The sequence below is a fragment of the Copadichromis virginalis genome, linkage group LG18, assembly GCF_057382275.1.
Source record: "Copadichromis virginalis isolate Kocher_CV1m ecotype Utaka linkage group LG18, C_Virginalis_male_GT1.1, whole genome shotgun sequence".
NCBI lineage: Eukaryota > Metazoa > Chordata > Actinopteri > Cichliformes > Cichlidae > Copadichromis > Copadichromis virginalis.
The window spans coordinates 7,544,506-7,567,950 of record NC_140635.1 but is presented as its reverse complement, the minus strand read 5'-3'; the positions used below and the strand labels follow the sequence as shown (position 1 = coordinate 7,567,950).

At 41.0% G+C, this 23,445-nt stretch overlaps 1 protein-coding gene across 7 annotated transcripts in view; it reads right to left on the bottom strand.

Annotated features, from left to right (window-relative positions):
- Positions 1–23,445, bottom strand: part of pard3ab (par-3 family cell polarity regulator alpha, b) — a 285,627-nt gene that overhangs the window by 4,858 nt on the left and 257,324 nt on the right. For all 7 annotated transcript variants that reach the window (XM_085439578.1, XM_085439579.1, XM_085439583.1 and 4 more), the window contains 2 exons: positions 10,964–11,087; positions 3,942–4,084 (listed from right to left, as the gene is read on the bottom strand). In XM_085439578.1, the coding sequence (XP_085295704.1) occupies positions 3,942–4,084; positions 10,964–11,087 (267 nt within the window). The remainder of the gene's footprint in view (positions 1–3,941; positions 4,085–10,963; positions 11,088–23,445) is intronic.

The window sequence follows — 23,445 nt, the reverse complement described above, 5'->3', positions numbered from 1 at the left end:
CAGCAGCAGCGGTAACGTTTGCACGTCCTCTCCCGTTAATGCGGCAGGTAAATAATCAACTAACAGTGCATATTATGTTAGCGCGATCTGCCTTATTACAAAACCATTACTGTGCATTTAGGTGACCATGATGAGAGAGACAGACAGAGTCTGGCTGGCTCAGATTCTCGCTGCAGTCTACCGGTAGCGTCTCCTTTCAGGCCAGGATAGACGAATGTCTCCGAGCAGTGACTAAGTTTGTGGTCAAAGGCTTGCACCCATTTGCCGCAGCAGATGCCCCCGATTTTCGGTAAGTGAATGTGTTTAATTGTAGGCAGGGACATTACTGGATATTCTTGTGTAATTGCTACTGAATAATTGATGTTATACTTTGTTATTGCTACAGAAGAATATTTATTTTATTATTTTACATTTACAATTTTTTTCCCGGGGACCCTGTGACACCCCATTGAAGGCTGTGGACCTCTTAAGATCTCACTGTTGGGTTTGTAAGGCCATGTTACTCCTAAATTTCTATCTTGTTCAAAGAGAAGATATAAAACAAAGTTCTAAGCTAATCGACCTTAGTGTTCTCCTTTTTTAAAAAGAATCGATAAAGAATCGAATCGTTAAACAGAATCGAAAATGGAATCGGAATCGTGAAAATCTTATCAATACCCATCCCTCGTCACGAGGTTTTCAACTGACAGAATTTAGAGAAAGATTTTACCTTCACATAGGCGATGCAAAGATAAGCTGTAATGTTGCCATGGAGATCAGCACAGAAAACTCTTATTAAGGTGAGATTTAAGGTGGATTTATCTGTTTTGGGCCATTTGTCTGTCCGCTTACATAAGCAAAGGAATATTTTAGTGTGGATCCTGGATGGGTTTCTTTAAAAATCAAGAAGGGGCTTTGCCACATTTTACTTCCGTCGGTGCCCTTCCAACCATCAACTGACATGGTTGTATTACAACCAGTAAATTAACTTGACTGAACTGACATGATGGAACAGATTATTTATTTTTTAAACTGATGTAATAATTACTGACACACCTGAAATTGAATAATTTGACTATGTATTTGAGGTAAAATGAACAAATATTCTCTCACAAAAACTAATTTTGGGTTTATTAACAACCGAACCTGTTACCTCCAGGCAAAGCACTAGTGTTTGGTTATTTTTTCTGTTGTTGAGAAAAAAAAACAAAAACGTCAGTAGCACAGGAGCCAAAACATCATATTCAATGAAAATGAGGCACCATTAGAGCCTCACAAACTGCCTCTGGGCAACTATCAACCCACAGCGACAACATACAGGGATACCTAACCATGTCAGAGTCTCCTTCTAGCACAATGAGCCCACGTTGAGACGGACTGAAACAGCCATTGGATCTGACAGACAGTAATAGCAGAGCATTGGATCTGACAGACACAAATAGCAGACCTTTTGCAGCTAGAAAAATGACCATCTTGTCCCCTATGGATTCATACGGGCTGATATGCAACACCTGACACAACAGTCTTAAAGGCGCAGTTGGTTGTCGTGATTCTGGGGGACTGCCCTGGCCTTTACAAGAAAGATAGACAGACAGAGGGGGGTGGGGGGGTCCAGATGTGTGACATCACCTCTCATTTCTGCTTGGCTAGCCTCTTTGTGGCAGCCTTGTCTTTGTGTGTGTTTGTGAGCCTATACGATATGCATGAGTATTCTAACAGCTCCACCCGTTTATCCCGAGGGCAAAACGGGAGCAAGAGACATAGAAGACGGCGACACACAAAAACATCAATGGGCATTTGACTGTGAGCCATGCATAATTAGCAGGTTTATCAGCCAGCTGTGAAGAAATCGTATTATTCCTGTGTTTGGATTTCAGTAGGAAGAGGAGGGGAAAAAATCCTTAATGAGAACAAAAAAGACCTTTTGTTTTTATTCAACGGGGATTGAATGCGATTGGGAATGGATACGCTCCTCGATCGGCAAGATAGGAGTATATAGCCCAGGTTTATTCTTGCACACGCCTGAGCGCTTCCAATTTTCAGAGACAGGCGTCCCCGGGATCTGATTTCATTTCATATTGTTGACAAAGAGGCCAAAGCCGGTCTGCCTCCCTGCTGAGAAATGCAAACCAGATCACCGCCTCAGTCTTTGCTGTGCCAAGAGGGAGCGTGTACATGTGTGGTAAATACAGAAAGATGTATACCGTTCTGTATTCCACTCATGCACACAGTGGAGCATGAAGAAAGAGAGCGGCAAAAGGTGACAGAGTGAGACTGACAGAGGAAAGGGGAGATGGGGCAGGGGTGTCATGACATGTGGTTGCGACACCCACGCATGCAAGCACAAGTAAAACCACATGCCAGCTGTTGCAGCCAGCCTTTGGCGTTGCAAAATGGCATTACTTTGGCTCACAGATCAACGGTGCTGATCTGTGATAAAGATCCCATTGCCCATCATTATTTCCAGTGGTGGCTGTTTATTTTCATTCATGCCTCCTTGTTTAGGAAAGGGTCTCATCCAGAAGAGATCTGGCCTTTGCCGAGAATAAACGCTGTTTTTATGGAATGATACTGTTATTAAAAAATAAATAAAAAGCTATGCTCATCCACTTGACGCTCATCAGAGCCGTGATCTTCCAAATGGAAAATGTAAAGCCTCTGACTCCAAAGGATGTTATGCTTCTCAGTCAAACAATACTTAGTGTTCTGGAGAAACTGCAGCCGTGTTTATCCAAACAGAGCAGTTTATTAATGGAATTAGTGTAAAAGTGAGGGTATGCGGCCACAGGATGTTGCCTCTGACCGCTGGAGCGCGACGGTAGTTCATTAATCTTTCAGCAAAGCTGCCTGCAATATTTATCAAGGAAGGGATTTATGTTGATAACAGTGGATTAGAGTACTACGGTGAAGTAAGAGAAGATAATGTATTAAATGTTGTATATGTATGGTAAGTGCGAGGCGACACGCACCAGGATGTGTCTGCTTAAACATAGTTGGCCTTAAAATGAGTTTGAAGGAGAAATTACACAGATGGCTTCGGGAAAGGCGACAGTAGCTGTGAACAATGTTTTCCTTCTGGACTTTTCATGCTTAAAGTGAAGAATTTAAAAAATATCCATAATAGGGTACTGCTATGATTTTAAATGAACATCAAATCTATGATTATAATCTCATTACGAGGTGTCATTATCACTTAACATAGTTTTTTTTTCTTTTTTAAAAACACAATACTGAGGAAGAGAAACGATCATTTCCTGACTTTCCAAGCGCTTTAGCGTTTTTAGAGGGGCTCATTCTTACTGTACATATGATACAAATATGTAAATATATGTAATCTGTTCAGGGATGCTGGAAATGTCCACCCTGGAGCTAAACATTTCACCAAACTCAACCCTTAACTCACACCAAAAGCATTAAAGACAAAACCAAAACTTCTCAAATTTAGAGAAAAAAAAAAAAGAATAGAGGAAAAAACCCCCCACACCCCAGCACACTTCCTGGAACAAGAGTCGCGCATCTCATGCAGATCAAAGGGAATTACATTAAGGGAGAGGAAAGCAATCATGTCATATCTTTGGAAGAGGGTAATATGATCTGTCCATCCTGACACAGAGTGTGTGTGTGCAGCTTTGTGGTCTGAAGCTGACCAGCTACGACCCTTTTTCTTACTCAGATGGTTTATATATGTATATATAAATTTAATCTGCCTTCACTACTGTCACTGGGCCATTACGATGAATCAGACGTAATCAGACAGGCGCGTACACGAACGCGCACACGTAAAACCACACATGCGTCACTGCTCGAGATCCATTACACCGGATTACAGATCAAACAGTCGCAAACTCCAGGACACTTTTCATATTAGACAGACGCACGAAAATCTCTTGGTACATATCGATCGTTGAACAGAAATAAACATCAAACACAATCGTGTCAAGTTCTACATCTGTCAGTCTTACCGTGGCAGGGAGCTGTACTGTCGCTGCGCCTGGGTGAACGAGTCTCTCTCCTCCTGCCTCTGTCTTTGCATCTGCACCTCGACCGACACCGAGTGACGGCCTGGCTGGCTGTACCCGCCTGGACCGTTGCTGCTGGTGTTTGACTGAAAACATGAGAGCGGCAGCTCAGTTAGAGCTCAGAACACAATCACCGCGCATATAATCAGAGACATCCTTTAGTTGTCTAGCTGCTACACTTTGATGCCAATCCACAGAAGATACTAACTAATGAAAATCACAGAAAATGTCCATTGGGTTAAAAATATTGCATAGAAATCAAAAATATTATGCTGATCTCAGTGCAAAACATGTCTTGAACCAGCCCTCATTTCTTTATATTTTGCTCCCAAGGGGCCACACGTTCTTGTAATCTTTGTGGTCTTGAGCCAATGGTTCTTCCGGCTTTCTGAAGGTCTTTCAAAGTCTTTCTCTGGACTTTGGCTGCTTTTTTCCTCATTTTCAATCCAGTCCTTGTATCTGAAGTCACTCAATACTTATCAATCATTCAAGCACCTTAAAAAGGCACCCAACTCGAGGGACGGGCCGGTGTTTTGTCTACACATAACAGACAATTTAGCAAAGCCGATTAAATTCTTTAGCTGAATGTGTAAAAAACTGCTAAAGATGACACTATTTCACTGTGTGGAGTGTGTTCTTGAAAATAATTGAGGAAACTGATAAGTAGAGGACAAAAGAAGAAGGAGTAAGTCTAAAACACTACCTAGAGTAGATGAGCAGTATCTGAAAGTCACGTCTTTAAGAAAATGGGGCGGGGGAGAGATCCAGCAAAGACCTGACACAGGACCTGATAAATGCATCCTGGCCCTTCATCCATCTACTGTTCACTGAAGCCTCATCAGAAATAGTCTCAGTGGAAGGGTGGCTGTCAAGAAGCCATTCTTAAGGAAGGAAAATGGGGAGAAAGGCTGAGGTATGCCAAATTATACAAGAACTGGACTGACAATCTTATGGAGGAGGTCAGGAGAGGCTGAACAGTGTCTGAGTGTAAAATACACTGGAGCCTCCGTCACAGTTTGGAGCTGCATTTCAGCCAGTAGTGTTGGCGATTTTGATCCACCATGCAGTACCATCTAGAAGAGGGGTTGGAAACTCCAAGCCTCGAGGGCCGGTGTCCTGCAGGTTTTAGATGCCACCCTGGGTCAGCACACCTGAATCAAATGATTAGTTCATTACCAGGCCTCAGGAGAACTTCAAGACATGCTGAGGAGATAATTTAGCCATTTAAATCAGCTGTGTTGGCTCAAGGATACATCTAAAACCTGTAGATCTGGAGTCCCCCCACCCCTGATCTAGAAAGTCTCTGATTCAGCATGTCACTGACGCCAAACACCAGTCATGGATTGGCCTTCCCATAACTGAAGCTGTGCGGATCATCTCGACTGAGAAAAGAACCAAAGGCAGCCAACATCCAAGAAAAAGCTTCGCAGGTCCTCCAAGAAGCCTGGAAAACTATTCCTGAAGACTATTCAAAGAAATTAGGATATCATGCCAAATATCGACTTTCAAGCTTGCTACAATTGTACCAACTCTATGTTTGCCTTCAATACTACATTTCAATTTGTGATTGTACACATTTCATTTAATTACTGACTGCTGCCCATTTGCTAGCAAAATATAAAGAAATGAGTGGTGGCTTGAGACTTTTGCACCATATTGTAACTAATAAAGACATTTTGTTTATGTACTATAATTACATAATCCACAGATTTTAAAATTTGGTAAAAAAACAAACAAACTTACAGAATTCAGAGATATTCTGCTGATCACAGTGCAGGACACTGTCTAACTGCAAATGTGTCATAAGTAACAGAACTGTTTCTTCTCAGATTAGTTATTGACACAATCAACCTGTATCAAAGTGTTTTGAAATATAAATAAGAGCTAAAATGTCTCACCACCTTCTGTATCACCCTTTGTGGCTCTAACATGAGCATAAGTGCTGCTGGAAATGTCCTTGCAACAAAGCAAAATTGTCAGTAACGATGTGTTGATCAGAGCACTGCTTGTACTCATAAAAGCTAATATGACTCTGGGACTTGTGAGAGTTTTACGCTCCCAGTGTTAAATAAATACTGATGACTTTTTTGTGTCCCGTTAAATATTTATGGGGCTGAAGAGCCTCAAGGAATGCAAGAAAGACTCTAACATGCCAACATGTAAAGTGAGTAGAAGAATTTTGTTTTTTATGTGAACTGATAATCACTGGAAACTCAAACTATACACATCAAATACACATATATGGCACATGTATATACAGCTGTGGCTAGGCTACAAAATTGTGGTGAATTTCATGCTGTTAATATGCAAAATCCTTAAAGAAACAACGAAAGATTTTTTTTAGTTTTCTTGATAGGCCTCTCATAAATTAGTGTGGTGAAAACACCACATTGCCTGTATAATAGCACACATCAATACATATTTTTATGAAAATGGCGTTTTGTTCTGAAAACTAAACTGCCACCGAGTTATATTTGCACGGACATCTTGACTTAAAATAGAGAAAAGAACACACGATCCCTCGGTACAAATTCAAAGCATGAAAATCACCACAACTTGGAGTTCGAGTTTCCTCACAGTAGCCCAATAAAACTAGCAGCCATCCCTGACACAAGATACCCTCACAAAATCTCCCCGTCGCACCCCTCCGCCCGCCCAAGCCCAAACCGCAGACACTTACCAGCAGTTAGTGGGGCAGACACACCCTGAGCTCGTCTCTTCTCAGGTCAAAATGAAGGTGAGTCACACAGACAGACAGGGAGGGAAGGTGATGTGAGAGAGGAGGGGGGAGCCATGCTGGAGACTCAGAAGGGTTACACAATGAGATGTGATGGATGTTAGTGGGTGTTAATGAAAAAGACAACACCTGACATCGTGACAGTCCTCCCCATACACGAACACCTCCTGCGTTCCTGTTATCGGGCTGTGGTAGGTATGTGCACTCAGACACAGACAGCTGAGATAAATTTCAATTTTGTGGTAGCAAATAGTTCATGACTGCATACAACGGCGTGATTCAGATATGCACGTACACATTTTTACTGCTCAACTGTGAGAATTTCTTAGCCCAAATAGGTTGACTATATTGAAACAAATGCCTTCATATTATTCGTTGCCCCGGCATGCCTACAAAGACAAGTATCAATATCTGTTCCCTAGTAGCGATACTTACAGGCAGGGGGAAGAAATAACCCTGACATTATGGCCTTGCAATTCCTCTCCATTTTTTCTTGGAGAGATATATGTCCTAGGCTGCTGCAGTTCAAACAGGGATAATGGCACACATTATGATACACCGTCTCCTTAAAAGCACTCACCAAAAGAGACGTAGCAGTTGCAAACTTGTGATAGAAGCTCAAATCTTGCATATTTTTGCGTGTTGGTCAATGCTAATTTGCCTAGGAAAGTGCACACACCTGATTAGCAGATATTTCCTCCACTAATTCAGAAGTTGGAAAGGTTGTACCTTTTTAGCCATTCACAATCTGATAAACGCTTCATTTGGAGTATAATTAGCTTTTAACCTTAATCCCCTTTATTGCAACTACAAGCCTAATTCATATCCCTAACCTGATCGTAACCATAACCCAAACATTGTTAAAATATGCAAGGGCAGTGCAGATCATACTGGACCTCACAAAGGCATACACACAAGAATGCAAGTTTCACCTCGAGGTTCAGCCCACACTTGTACCACAACCCCTCTTCCTGCAATTAGCTGTGTGGGTGCAATAACTGTGTGCAGATTAGTTGCAACACAAAGCCAATCTAATTACTTTTATGGCTGTGCAACGTATTGAGAGCCTGGTGGGAGCAGTGTGGACATCAGTTGGTGGGAAGGCCATAAAACGATTAAGAGTGCTAACGAGGCTCGCCTTTATACCAAATGAAGCCGGGGCAATCATCTCTGGCACCGAGTGGCGCTGGATTGTGGTTCGGCTGACAATAAAGGAGGAGTGAGTGCCTATAAAGCCCGTATTCCACATGTGAATTTAAAATGCTCATAGGAGAAGTTCAGGCTTAACATTTTTCCCCCCACTTGAGAAAAAAGAAAAATCCCTTCAGGGAGTGCTGAATATTCTTGGGAATGTTTTCTCATTCCTAAACACAGTGATTGCAGAGGGGAGTGGAAAATACCCCGAAGGAGGCCAGATAATAGCAGCATTAAAATGTTACAGTAAAATACAAAAGGCAATATCGTACCATTTCTAAACCCCCAACATCAACTGAATGAACTCCTCAGTTCCCGTAGTGGTATAAATGAGTGCAATAAAGCTCGGCGCGGTGCTGCCGAGAGGGTGAGCATCAGTCATCGTTGATGGAATTAGACCGTTCTACCCACAATCCTCTCCTGCTCCCCAAACTATGGAGAAAAAGGAGGAGAGGGGGCCCATCACAAAGAACGGATATATTGACCCAACGCATGTGGCTACATATGGATGGCTAAGAAATAACTGTTTATTTATTTAGTCATCCATATTTAGAAAATGTATAATTGGGTGGATGAGAAAGACAGCTGCAGATATCAGTCGTATCAGTATGGTGTGACACTGTGGTCAATAACTCCCAGTTTAAAGAAGAGAGATAACTGGAACTCATGATCATTCGAACACCAACTAATCTCTCTATTTTGCATTAATTTGTAGATTGTTTCATGAAATAACCAAAAGTATAGTCTTCTTTTTTAGGGGGTGGATAGTACGGCACAAATTTGAAATTTGCAATGGTTAAAAGCCAGATTCTCAAGATTTATATTTGGCAAGTTTGCTTGAAAATGTTAAAACACTGAGCCAAGTTTTTGTCCATTAATTCAATAAATCTACTCTATTAGTTATTCCAGCACCGAAAACCACTGCTGCCCCTATAAATCTACATATGGTGAACAAAGGCAACTCTATTTTCATTTGCATCATGCAGCATTACAATTTTCTACTATAAAAAAAGAAAAAAAGAGCAGTAGCAAATGGCACCATCTCACTGTTCTGGCAAAGACTAAGTGGGGCAGATGTAGGTGAATTAACAAAAAGGACGGTGGCTCCTTGAGGTTTGCAGCACATCACTCGGATGAAGCAAGAAAACGTAATAAATGCACGGCAGAGGTAATTGAATTTCAAAGAAACATTCTCCTGTTTTCCATATGGCCCACAAGTATGGCCAGAGCATGAGTCTAATAACATGCAATTACTATAGAAACCCTGAGTGTGGGCTACAGTCTGACAAAGTAAAAGGGATTTAACAGGCTGTGGAACTGAAAAGGATTGCTGGGAGAAATCTGTGCTTGTCAGGTTTATTTCCAGACTAATTAAGCTTTAATAATAATACACTTGACACAAAGATTTTTTTCATGCACCAATTTATCGGATAAAAAAAAAAAAAGAACAAAACATTGTAGCTGATGGAATATCTAATTTTTATGGGTAACTAACACTACTTTCCATGATTTCGATGGCAATAGAAAGTACATTGCAACTAATATAAGAAAAAATGCTGCAACGGCTCTTTAAACGAGAGCACGCTCAGTAGCTTTTCAGACAAAAGGAGAGATGACCTACGCTCTTCTTTCCCACACGCTGCTGCTTTTCCTGTACAAAGCTGGTTGGAATGTGCACCAGTCCATCTACCCCATTTACACGCAGGACACTGGTTAATACTGCCAAATGCAAAACACTGCTGCACACATTTGTTGGGCTTATTAGTTAGAAAAGAAAGAGCCAGAACACAGAGGATATGGTTCATGAGCTCTCACTTTATCAATTCATTTCAATTATAAGTCACAAGGGTAAAATTTTCCCATTGCACATCAAAAGACTGAGCAAAGTTACAGTGGGAATTTCTAGTTTATACACCAACAATTAAAAAACAAAAAAAGTTCATACAGAAATATACAAAAACATTTGTGCGAAAACACCTTGTAGAGGGAAAACGCTAACAAGGGCGCTCAATGTTATTCCTTATGGACAACACACTGTCTGGTATGGGACAACCCACATTTGTGCTACCTACCACCATAACACACTATTTAAAATTATATGTATTGTGTTATATATATTAGAATAAGTTGGGAGGGACTGTGTGTTAAAACAAAAAATGTGTGTTGTCCCGCACTCAGCGCAAGTATGTGAAGACATTTCATTTATAACACACACTCTACCAATTACAAAAAAAGGAATAAAAATGATGTATAAGGTTTAAAATCTGATACGGCTGGCTGTTCATTTAACCAGAGTTTTCTACTAGAGTTCATGTAAAACCAAGTACACTTGAGGTGCAGTGCCAGGAAGCAAGAAGGACTAAAATAAATACTAAAAATATGACAAGTGATTGCATCAGCTCAGAAAACTTTGAAGGCATTCAGATTTTGTTCGCTTATAATTACCCCTTGTTGCTTCAGAATGCACTCGTTATCTTTCTCCTCAGCTAATGCAACTTTGATTTAAAGCAATGTCCGTTAAAAAGCACATAGCTCTCACTTGAAACTGTAAGAAGGCACACGTCAAAAAACAGGTGACCCCCTATACAGAGAAACAAATTGGAAATGACCCAAATCCATGAGGTGGTGGGCGGGTCCATGTGGATGACTGACACACAGAAAATGAAGACGATGGATCAGTACAGCAGGTCGTGACAGGTGGGTGGGGTTAGTGATGGTTGTGTCAGGAGGTGTGAAGACTCCCGCATGCAGACGGTGTTAGCATTAGCACAATTAGCCATGAAGGCTAATGGAGGTTAATGGTAATCCTCAAGTGTAGAGGACCATCAGTCTTGTTCATGGCTGCTAGTAGTGGGGTTAGTGACGGTAAGCACCATTAGCCACAGGTGCAAACACTGTTAGCATTCTCCTCAGGCTAGCACTTGAGTCTCGGCCTGGTAGATAGCGGTCGTTTCTGGACAGTCTTACAGTTTAGCCGTCTTCTCGGCCCAGCAGCGGATTTTAGTTACAGGCCCCAGTGATTTTAGACACTCACCCAGGGCTGCTCGAAGCTGTACGTCCTCCTGCGATCATCTGGGTCGTCCGGGACATTCTGGGCCTGCTGAAACTCTTGCCTCAGCCTCTGTATCCGGTCGTGGTTGCTGGGGGTTAGTCGGTTACTAGGGAGAGAGCAGGGAGAAAAAAGAGAGAGGGTGGAGGGAGATGGATGAGTGTGAAAGGTCCATTGTTAACAAGTGACCTGATTCCATCAGCAGGCAGAAATGGCCTGCAGGATGATGTTCTTTAAAGTCCAGCGTGTTTTGTCCATGAATTGATCAAATGCACTGTTGACACTGGCAAAGCACCCGGATTTACTCAACCCAGATAAAATGTAAAAAATGTGATAAAGTGAGGCCGGAGCCAAGAGCGAGCTTACAGCTGAGCCAACAGCAATATGAATCAAACTAATGTACTTCTGATGTATTATTCAGAACATTGAACAAAGACTAGTGGTGAACGGTGAGTAGTACTCCAACATCCCCACGCCCCCACCCCATCCTTCCCATCGCAGCCTTATATCATTCATCCACTGCGCTGCTATTGTCTTTCGCAGCCCTGTTTACATCAAACAACGCTGCTGTCAGTGTAACTTCCTCATGGTACAACGAGTAAATACACTCACACTGGTCATTCATAATAACTCTACAACTGCAACTATATTAGGAATTACAGAGTCTGAAATGCTCAGCTATAACACCATGAAGTGTGGGACTAAGTGTGGGACTAATAAAGGTTTATCTGACCTTATTTCTCCTCAGTTTTTTTTAATATATATATATATATATATATATATATATAAATTGTGTGAAATTTAGATTTTGAAAGTTAGTCCCTTTCACCAACGGTTTGGACCATGCGTCATAAATCAGTCCTAAAACTTAGCTATTTTATTTCCATTGACTTTTCTGCATTTCACCATAAAGGCTTTTGCGTCCTCATGAACACAGAACGGAGAGAAATCTATAGACCTAAATAGAAACGAAACGACGGGGTAGTGTTAAATTCACATGGCCTCCTACAGAGGAAAGTAATTAACACATTTTCCCTCTCACACAGTGTGAATGAATAGAAGTGTTGGACTCTAAATGAAGGAGCAGCGGGTGACTGTGACTCTGAGCTTGACTTTTCAACTTTCCAACTTTTGCCAGGAAATTCCTGTGGACTTTGTTATCTCTCAAACTCGAAAGGTCCAGCCTGCAACCTTTTCAGCTTTTTCAAATCTTCTCCTGACTGAAGACGGGGAGCGTTAGGGTCAGCATAAAAAATTCCAAACTGCAACTGGTAAGGGTTATGATTAAACTAAAGTTAAAAAAACATAAAATGCACGCTGTGCATATGCAAAAAAGGAAGAAGAAGAAATCCCAGAGCAGCTGCACATTTAGAATAGACTTAGAATAGCAGTTTGTCTTTATTAGGTCAACGTATGACTCTATGTAGCATAAAATTACTGCGTAATTCATTTCATCCATCACAAACAGCCAGAAAGCGAGCCCTAATGGCATAACCTAAAACACAACAGCACCACCAACTTAGCCAGCTATCAACTCCAGACACACAATAGAAAAAACAGAGGCGGTCAGCCTTGTTAAAGACCAGGAACCTGCCATATGCAATCCAGCTAATCTCCATGACATGTAACACAGCTGCTTGGCCTTTCTGTAACTCAGCTGAACTGATGTGTGACCTTTTGACTACGGGTCAAGGATGCAATGCCAGCTTTAGCAGAAAGGCTCTTATCTAATGTATGTAAACAGATGCCTGTCCAAAACAAAAGAAAGAAATGTTTGTTTTTTTTAAATGTAATGTTTGTCAGATGGAAGCTGTTCAGTCTTCCGAGGCTCAACCTTGTAATAAAAAAATCGTATCAGCTGATATTACAGAATCCTGCCCGAGAGACTAAAGAAAACAGGAACTCAAATAAAGGGATCAAAGATCTCCAATCTTTGACAAAACGCTGTAAATCAATCAAAGAAAGAGCAACACAACAATACAACTGTACTGCCAAAACACCCCAGAGACCAGGAAGAACAGCAGGCTGAAATTTAGCCTGAGATGAGCTTCATCATCTGGACAGACTCACTCAATATCTGGCACTACTATATGAGGCTGAAAGGTCACTGTGAGGCTTTGTGGAGTGGAGTGTCTCTGGGACTCAATAAGAGGACTGTGGCTTGCTGACTGGGCTGCCAGCAAAGCTGTTTACGCTGAGATGCACCCTGCCTTTCATGGTCGGGTGTGCCTCCTGAAAAGCTGTCTGTCTCAGCCTTAAGCCTGGCAAGGAAGGAGCTTTGGGAAGATGTAATGTCTGCACTGTGGGCAGACTTTGACGACGCTACTACAATATGCCCTAATGCGGCGTGTTCAAGCAGAGGGATTGCTCAAAAAGAAGCTTTGAGAATAAAATCAAAACTTGTGTCTTTTTTAAAATCCTTGGCTATAATTTGGGTCAGGAAGTAGGGCTGAACGATATATCGCATTTGCGATAATATCGCGACATGATCAAGTGCAATTTTCTAACCGCAAAGGCTGCGATTATACTGCGATTATATTATACAATTCATGGGCTGCATCCTCCTGAGGCCGCATTTGTAGACCGATTACGTCACAGCGACGCGCCGAAGGCTGTCCAAATTACTACCATATCCCAGAATTCATAGCGCGGCCCAGCCAAACTCCAGTTTCCAGCAATGGCGGCCGCTACTAAGTTTTAAAATTACTCATACTAATCTTTCTGGGTCACAAAATAAACTTTTAACATATTTTCAGGCGAGAAAGTAGTTGTGTAAACATCAATCTTGATAAACCGAGCAGATAGCTCGGTTTATCAAGATATCCCATATTTGCAAAAGTGCTTCGACGTTTTCAGAGGCGTCTGCTACCCACCAGCTCGACAGCTAGCCGGGAGCTCGAGGGTTACTGATGCGGCCGAGAACGGCACAACTCCCGGCACATCATTTTCAGATCACCGCGGAGTTTCGCTGCTCGGGTTAAACGTAATATATAAGTCACTTAGACAACCTAAAAATGTTATTGTTGGGCTTTTTTCAGTGTTTTGTTTGTTCGTGAGTAAATCGGTTTGGCTGAGATTAAAGTTATTAGATTAGATAAAATAAAACTTTATTAATCCCCCGGGTGGGTTCCTCCTTGGTTTTCACACAGCTGACTAAACGTCAAACAGAAAACTTATTAAACAGAAGTATGAGACAGTCGAGAATTTACACCAGTGTCTGGTTATATTTTAGATAGCAAGAAGCAGACGGCCGAGTTTATTAAACTCCACCGAGACAGCGGTGACGCTAATCAGAACTAGACCGTCCAATTTCACGCCTTTAAACTTTAAAGGCGTGTTTGTGTGTGTGTTTATACAATTGCTATTATGTTTGCACTTTATGTGTAATGTTACTGACTGCAGAGATCAGTAAGATGTGTGTATTTTTTATTTATTAGTTTTATTTATTTAATATTATTTTTTAATTGAATGACTGTCTAGTAGTTCACAGATGTCGAAAAACTGAGTGTGGTAAAGCCACTGATTTTTTTTTATGTATATTTCTGCAATCTGCACATTGTACTGACTTTCATTTTAATGTTTACACCAGGGTTCCTTGTCAGCACTTTATGCTCAGATGTTTGTAAGCTAAAAATAAACTATTGTGTATGTTCAAATATACTGTTGTGATTGAAGAAGTTAAATAAAAATGTCAGTCATCAATTCATGCATCACCTCATGTCATCATAACAGAGGTCTGTCTTCCAGGAAAGAACAGTTTAAAATTAATGTAATATAGTATTGGCCATACTATATGATGTATTGCTTGTCTTTGTTTAATAATACAGAAGACAAAGACCTTAAAAAATAATCGCATATCGCATCGCAATCGCAATATTGGGGCAAAAAAAATCGCAATTAGATTATTTTCCATAATCGTTCAGCCCTATCAGGAAGTCTGTAAACTCTGTGGTAACTTTGACAGATGCTTAAAAAGAAGAAATGTTTGGGGGGGGGGAAGGTTTACCGTTGACCTTTTCTCTGCCAAATCGCCATCTAATCAAGTCTAAATCAAGTGATAAATCCAGTTCAATCACCGGGCAGAGAGATGACATTAACATTACAATACCAAGAAAAATCTTTAATCTGCAAGTAACAGATATCGATTACGTGGTTTTTAACAGCTTGAAAATACTGACTTTTACTTTTAACTGATCCAGATAATGCAGGCCCCGAGTCCAAACTGTAAGCTTAATGAGCTTACAGTATTGATTCAATGCATAAATGGTATGACGTAGAGCTGGGCGATATGAGATTTTTTCATATCACGATATGTTTTTTTCATTTCAGGCGATAACGATATCTATCACGATATAAGCCAAATAACTATATTTGTAAGATTTAAATGTGCCGTTGCTCACAAGTAAAATGTGAAATAATCAGCAGCTTGTTTTTATTTAAATATTTATTTCCCATAATAAGTTCAACAGGGTAGATGTACTTAAGGAACATGAGACTTTTTCAGATAAATAAAGGCAAATATTGCAAACTACACAAAAGGCAGCCGCTAAAGCGTTTAAGTTTCAAAATAGAACAAACGAAACAGACTAAATTGTCAATTCCACTTAGAAACAAAATATTAATTCTAAAAATAAATCTTAGTTTGTTTTACAGAAGAACAGACAAAACTGACTAACTTTTGTCAATATCAAATAAACTGAGAACTAAAAGGAAATTCTCAATCTCTCCTTGTTGTATAGCTGAGCTTTTCAAACAGTTTTAACAGTTACTTTAGTCTGACAAAAGCCGAATGACGCTTCCAGTCAGAGACTGAGGCTACGTCCACACGTACACGGGTATTTTTGAAAACGGAGATTTTCCATTTTCGTTTTAAAAAAATAATCCCGTCCACACATAAAGGCAGAAATGAAGGAAAACGCTGCTATGAACATGCAGCAGGTGGCGCTAGATTCCTAACCGTGCAGAAATGTTGGCCAATCAGAAGTCTAGAAGCCTCGGTGGGAAAAAGTAAACAAAGCTGGGGCATAGAAGCAGAACCGAGTCGTATGTGTGGACGGACAGTAACTGTGTGTATATGTAAGCATTTAAACACTGCAGAGAGTAGAATTAACAGTATTGTAGAAATTCATTTCACCGACACAATAACGTGGCGCACAGTGTGACGCATGCACCAGTTTATTGTATTTCCAGACTTGCTTTCGGCACAATTTACAGTGCACGCTACTCTGTTTTTTGTCAGACTTGAAATAGCCGAAATACCTTCAAACTACGGAATTTCTATGGCTCTTCCGTTCGACAATCTCTCCGGCGTTGGAACCATCATCTGTTTTCTCTTCGGTCACGCTCGGTTGATTTTTCTAGTCGGCACACTCATTTCCTCCATTACGCGCTGGCTCCATTACCCGCTGGCTGCTTCCCAAACAAACACACGTGTGGCTTGGCACTTGTGCTGTACGTAACAAGTCACGCGACGTGACGCTGCGGCTGTGATTGGTTCGGCTCTGCGCTACTTAATTTGGATTGGCTGACCTTTTTTTTTTTTTTTTTTTTTTTTTTAAGAGGACAAGAGCGGCGAGGTCTATCGCGATAGCTTAATTTCTCTATCGAGTAAAAGTTATATCGCGATACATATCGTTATCGTTCTATCGCCCAGCTCTAGTATAACGTAAGATTATTCTCTTCAATGTGCTGCGATTAGCTGTTAATTTTGTGTATCACTCTGTTAAGTTTACTGGCAGCAGCAGAGTGACGACTTAGAGTGATGTCATTTCTACTTAGTAAACATTCTTTAACAAATTACAAAGTGCAGCTTGGAGTGATCATTACCAAAAGACCAGAGTTTGCTGAAGATGCATCAGAATTAACGTTAATTATAGTTCATATAATCTTCTTTGGGTTTTTTTTTGTTTTTTTTGTTTTTTTAAAACAGAAGTAAGCAACCCTGCAGGTTACAAACAAGAATACTGGCACTCGGTAATGCAAAAATACTTCAAAAAAACTAAAGCGAGTCAAAGTATTTCACAGTACTGAAACAGATCTTAATGGGCTCTTTGCATCTGTGACTACTTATTCTTGGTGCCCTTTAACGACAATTAGGGCAGGGCAATATGGTTGAAAATATTTATCACAATATACATTTGAAAATTTGCGATAATGATATAACTGACGATATAATTGACGCGAGACAAAATCTCCACAACTTTATTAGTGCAAAAAAAAAACCCCATCAATGTATTTTCACTTAAACAAGCAGCTGTTTTTTATGTGCATTAAAGCTATATAAAAATGTAACAGTGCAAATGCAAATTCCTTGCTGACAGTTTAACCAAAAGGCATTTCCAGTGGAAACTGGCCGACATATCCTCAGCATAACCATGTAGAATATCCACAAAACTGAAAAAGAGGTTATACACACACAATACGGTAATATTATGTTGAAGCACAGTACGTATCACTCCGCAAGGCTCCTTCCTACGGCAGCCGTAATGCTCCGACAATCCGTCAAGCGGTGCGGCTTCGTAGCTTAGCAAAGTCGTACTAAAAACATTTGACAGATTTTCGAGCGCCGTGTACATAAAATCAAAAGGTCAGTAAACACAACCAGAATTCATACATAACGCACACGGGATTATAAGGGGCACTGTCGATTTTCAGAAAATCAAAGGATTGATTTGAAGTGCGCCGTATTTCCCGAAAAACACGGTAATAACGACGGCCCGCTAGCATGCTCTACCAAAAATAGTACTTTGTTGTGTATCTGATGGACGAAAGCCAAACCAGTTCCACACTGAAGTTGCAGCATTTTTACAAACCAATTCTGGTTCATCTGTTTCATTCAACGATCTGATTTCACCCTCTCATTCTCTGTCGCCGCCATGCTTTTTCCGCCATGTGCGTATGAAAACAAAGGCACTGCACATGCACATTATACCCATATTCTATCGAGATATTTTACTTTCTTATCATTGCCTAATATTATACCGGCATTACCATGAACGGTTGACAATGCTGTGGTCTTAGAGCTAAGGAATACAAATTCAAGATTTAGGTCTTTAATAAACACAATTTATTCTTGAAATCTGGCCTGTGTTGCAGGCAGTCTTTTTGATCTCAGAGCCACAATATGTATGAAAAATGCAGCCAAGACACTCAAAACAAGAACCCAAACTTTATGAGCAAGATTGATTTAAGGCAGGCATACAAAGCCGTTGCTTTATTTGGCAGGGAAGAGGACTTCGAAACTAATAGGATTAGAAGATATGGGCTGTCACCTCAAAATCCCACATGACTCTGGCACTGCTTTCACAGATCCCAATCAAAGCATGCCAACAGAGAAAGGGAAGGTGCAATGTACAGTAAGTGACAGAGGCAGCTGATAGGCAGCGCTTTAATCCTGCAGATTACAAATGAATGGCCTCATTCACAATGTGCGCTCTTCCCATGTCTTTAACATCCTTCAGACCTACCAGCAACTGTATAGGGGCATAAATTTTACAACCATCGCTTAGAGGACTTGGCAACCTTTAGTGGATCGATGTGCTCTCGAGATGAATGCAAAGCGGCGGGTGTCCGCGCAGTTGAGAGCACTAAAAGAGAAACAACTGGAAACGACCCCACAGCCCGCAAAGACCATCTGAGCATGTACAGCCTGCTGAAGTTCAGAAGCCTACATGGTGGGAAGATTCAAGTGGATCTTGTGTCCGTTTTGTGACGAGGGCCCTTGTGGCGAGTGGTTACAAGTGGGGTGACCTTGAAGATACAAGAGCAGCATTGTTGGTTCACACTTCAAAGTATTAGATGAATGCATCGCAAATGCACCACCATGCAAACGAAAACCCCAGCCAAGACTACTCAGTGTCTTAAATGTTAGTGCCTTCAATTCGAGCTTACTTCATTACACTCCTTTAACTTAAAGGGCATCTTTTGCCCTTTAAGCAAATTAACAGTTGCTGACTCAAAAATAAATCTCACCTCCCTTTTAATAACGATAGAATATCACAGAACGCAACCCCTATCTATTTAATTTGGCAAAAATCCTCACTTCATAATAATCAACTTTTTAATTAAAAACACCACCTTAATTAAACATTTAATTAAGCATGGGTAGTCATGGGATTCCCATCTCTGATGTGACTGTTGTACTGACTAGCTCGGCAGCCTCTTAAATAAACATTTACTGATGTACCGACACGCGCGGTAAGGGGGGGAAAAAAGTGCCCACACGTCCTTCTTGAACGCAGCAGATGTGGTGGTTAGTTATCAGATGGGTGAACTAGGCCCTACATCCTCTGACAAAGAGGTGGCGGCTTTCTCTGCTGTGAAAAATGAACTGAGATGCTGGAGATGATAATCCAGGTCTATTGATCGAAGGCTCGCAGACAGCTAGAAGGGAGACTGATGCTCTCGCTAACTGCTGCTAGCAGCTAACTCTCCATCTGTGAGCCACTGTATGACAGTGTCCCTGTTATCTACCGCAATAAAGCAAGAGGGATCGACTCTTTTTACACTCTTGTACAGATCTGCGATAGCTGTTAGATACTTTAAAAAAAATGTAATTTTCTAAGTGTATTTCTGATTACAATCCAACATTCATGACAGCCCCCGTATTTATTTTTGTGGTTTATCACAACACTGAGAGCTAACACAATTTTATGCCTTGATTTGCTCTACATTATGATTTAAATGGTTTTACTTTTTAAAAAACAAACCGTCTGCCATCTCTGTCAACTTGTTCTGGTTGGATGCTCATAAAAGCGCGTTTTAACAAGGGAGCCCTTCTTGTGGCATTTTTTTATTTTTATTTGTAGAGCTTCTAAGGAGAGACAAAGTTTATTGTTTTGAAAGTAATTTTCTTTCCTGAGTGTTGTTCACTGCTGCTACTGTGTAAATGGTGTCTCACGGGCCCATGTGGGCTGTGTAGTTGATGAAATAAAATATTCTCAAAGATTTTCTTGATTTACTTTTTAACGGTTTAATATCTAGATTTCTATATTTTTCTGTGATGCCAAATCTTTTCCAAGAAGCTGACTCTATATAGATGATGTGGCATTACTGACAAGACAGAGGATGAGAGAGAATTAGCTGAGATGACCACTCACAGCCTCGCTGGTGTCTGCTGATGCACTGGAAAGATTAGAGGTTCCAAGAGGCCATCGAGTCTGTGCCATTTAGGCACTATTAGTCCCATCTTGCCTTTATTCTGGATTACACAGGTTTAACATTGAAACAGAGAGAGCCAAATTGATCTGCAGAAACATGGCAATTAGACACCAATCGATACAATATCACCACAGTTAGCAACTCATTATCAACCCCCAGGTATTTACTTCATGATGTCAATGGACTAAGTGAGACTAAAGGAACTGCACGTTGATGAACTGCGCAAACAAATCAGTTAATATGCAGAGGAAGAAACAGCCAAGTAAAATGTCTCATTCTATGGAAAAGCTCGTGTTGACAGGGAAGTTAAGAGGCTAATGAATCCAGCTAACACATTCTGTAACCCAGGCCGAAGCAGACACCATCTGCGCGCTCGCGGCCCGGCTCGGATCAAACCGTTCTCTTCACAGAGTGCACAGCATGGGCACAGCGCCGGCATGCTGTGCCAAGCTCAGAGCCATGAGTGTGCAAAAGTGTGTGTGGTCACCGGGAAAGAAACATGGCTCTTTAGTTGACTTTTTGCCACAGAAGAAGCAGTCACTGGGCTGCATTAAGAGCTGCAGCTATGGAGATGGATTTGAATACACGTGATGAATTCACACATGTCGCATTTTAGGTAAACTTTAAGGACCAAAAATGGATACAGAAGCCGATCTAATGACTAACTTGATTTACTGAGATTCATTTTGGGTCACTTCATCATTTAAGACTTTAACTTTGAATCCTGTGCATTTTTTAAATCCGTTATCATTTTCCTCAAAATGATGGAAGACAACTTTCCAAGAAATGACTAATTTCCTACAGCACACAGATACCCTCCTGCAACTTACAGTAGCAATCATTCTGAGCCTTAGCAATCCCACCGGGTGTCAACACTTGTGCAAAGCAGACAGTAAACATTGGAATCCATTGACGGAACGGATTGAATTTAATTGGCTTTCAGTTTTATAAGGCGTCTCTATTTTTCCAGGGGAACTGCTGGTCAGAAATGTGGGTGATGGTAATATAATATTTGACTGATATTAATGCAAGGGTGAGCGCGCACACACACACACACACACACACACACACACACACACACACACACACACACACACACACACACTTAAAGCAAGATGGGTAACAGTTCTTCGATTTCAAGCCATGGCGCCACTGGAAGCAATAATGGCGCGGCACACAGAAATATGCCTCCTTTTAATTCATGGGCCAATTTCATGTTTGCACACATCAGCGTATCGATGCCGGCCTTTTCAGTTACAAGCAAATAAATTGCTCTGCGATTCTAATATCTGTAATTCTGCCCTACTTTTAATGAAGGTGAGAGACATGCCATGTCCTATGTGGGCCATTTAGGTTTCATCACTCAGCCCCAGCCCCCCCCTCCGTGGCAGAGCCACTTCTGAATATGTCAGTGTAATATATGCAAGAGCATTTCACACGTGGTACAGCAGGAGCTCAGTTTCCTTTTCCTAACAAATGCTTTCTTTACAGCGCTTTATGAGATTAAACTTCATCCCCGGATTAAACTGAACAGGGATGGCGTCAAATCTAATCTGATAGATGCCAAAAATACAACGGGATCAAACTCACTCTTTCAGAGTAAAAAGTGATTCTAAGAAAAGCAAAATTTACTGTAAACTGTGTGCCTCTTATATGAAGACAAATAGCTCTCCGTGTAACTGTCAAAGCTGACTACATATTGGTATTTACATCACTGCTTTGAGGCATCCACTGTTTGTCTGCATTGTGGTTAGCCTCAACACCACTTTACATTTTAGACAGTCCATCAAGAAAAAGACTGCATTTGCAGTCAACTCAAAATCTTAAAATGACGTGATAAGTTATCTCATTATATGTTTTACATCCAAACAGCAACTCAAAGTCACAAGAGGCCGATTAGCAAAATGCTCATTGTGCTCCTTGTCTGCATTTTACAGGGTGTATCAAAAATAATCCAACGTGCTCTAATTCCACAACCATCCATGAGTAATGATCAAAATGTGTACTGCTAGAAAAAGGGGATTCGTGAGTTTCACCTGGTTGCCAGTAGGTAGTTTAACAACCGCAGTGGCTGCAGTGACACAAGGATGGTCGCAAATATTTAAGATGTAAATACTTAAATTGTAAATACATTACTTAAAAAAAATACAGCCTTCTTTAAATCAGATGATTCTTTTTGATACACCCTGTATTGTTGAAGGCCCAGAAGTGCAAACCCCCTCAGGTTCTGAAGTAGTGAGGGGATACACAGAAATCAATCAAACACCAGTTAAACAAGTGCATCTGAACAGATCGGAGTAGAAAAGTTAACTAAACTAACCGAAGGAAATGCATGGATGCTTGAAACAGCCTCAACTATTGCTAAAAATGCAAAAGCAGCTGATGGATAAACAAATGAAGCTGTTACATTGTAACATAATGGATAAATACATAAATAGTTAAAACTGGCACCTTATCATCGTGGCGATCGTGGCTCAAGAGTTGGGAGTTCGCCTTGTAATCGGAAGGTTGCCGGTTCGAGCCCCGGCTTGGACAGCCTTGGTCGTTGTGTCCTTGGGCAAGACACTTCACCCGTTGCCTACTGGTGGTGGTCAGAGGGCCCGGTGGCGCCAGTGTCCGGCAGCCTCGCCTCTGTCAGTGCGCCCCAGGGTGGCTGTGGCTACAATGTAGCTTGCCATCACCAGTGTGTGAATGTGTGTGTGAATGGGTGAATGACTGGATATGTAAAGCGCTTTGGGGTCCTTAGGGACTAGTAAAGCGCTATATAAATACATGCCATCATAATGTTGTAGCTACAGTAATTAAATCAATGAGTCAAAGAGTAACACGAAATAAACAGGCAGACTGTGTGAACACCCTCATCTTTGCAGGTTACTGTGCATAACTGATAAGCTAAAAGTAGTCTCAATCTAAAACATCTTGGACATGAGAAATGTTGATGAAGGGGTTTTTGAGCCCACTGGCGGTATGCGATATGAAACCACAATTGTCTTACCCATGTAGGTTTCAATTCCATCTCCCTGCTCCGCATTGAAATGCTAAATAGGGAATATCTGATCTTATCCACATTAACAGCAACTCCTGTAGATGCCATCGCAGTACCATCAGTAGTGCTTTGATGTAACAGTACGAGAAAAGAGCCTAATCTCATCCATCAATGATAGATGACAATCTCCTCGGCGCAGAGAAGGCGTAAGGAAAATGAGATTATTTAAAACCGTGGAAATCTCCACACACTCGTGTTTAGACTCTTCTTCCTTTGTGAAATTTGAAACAGCTCTGAAACACAAAGCACATTTTCTGTCGCT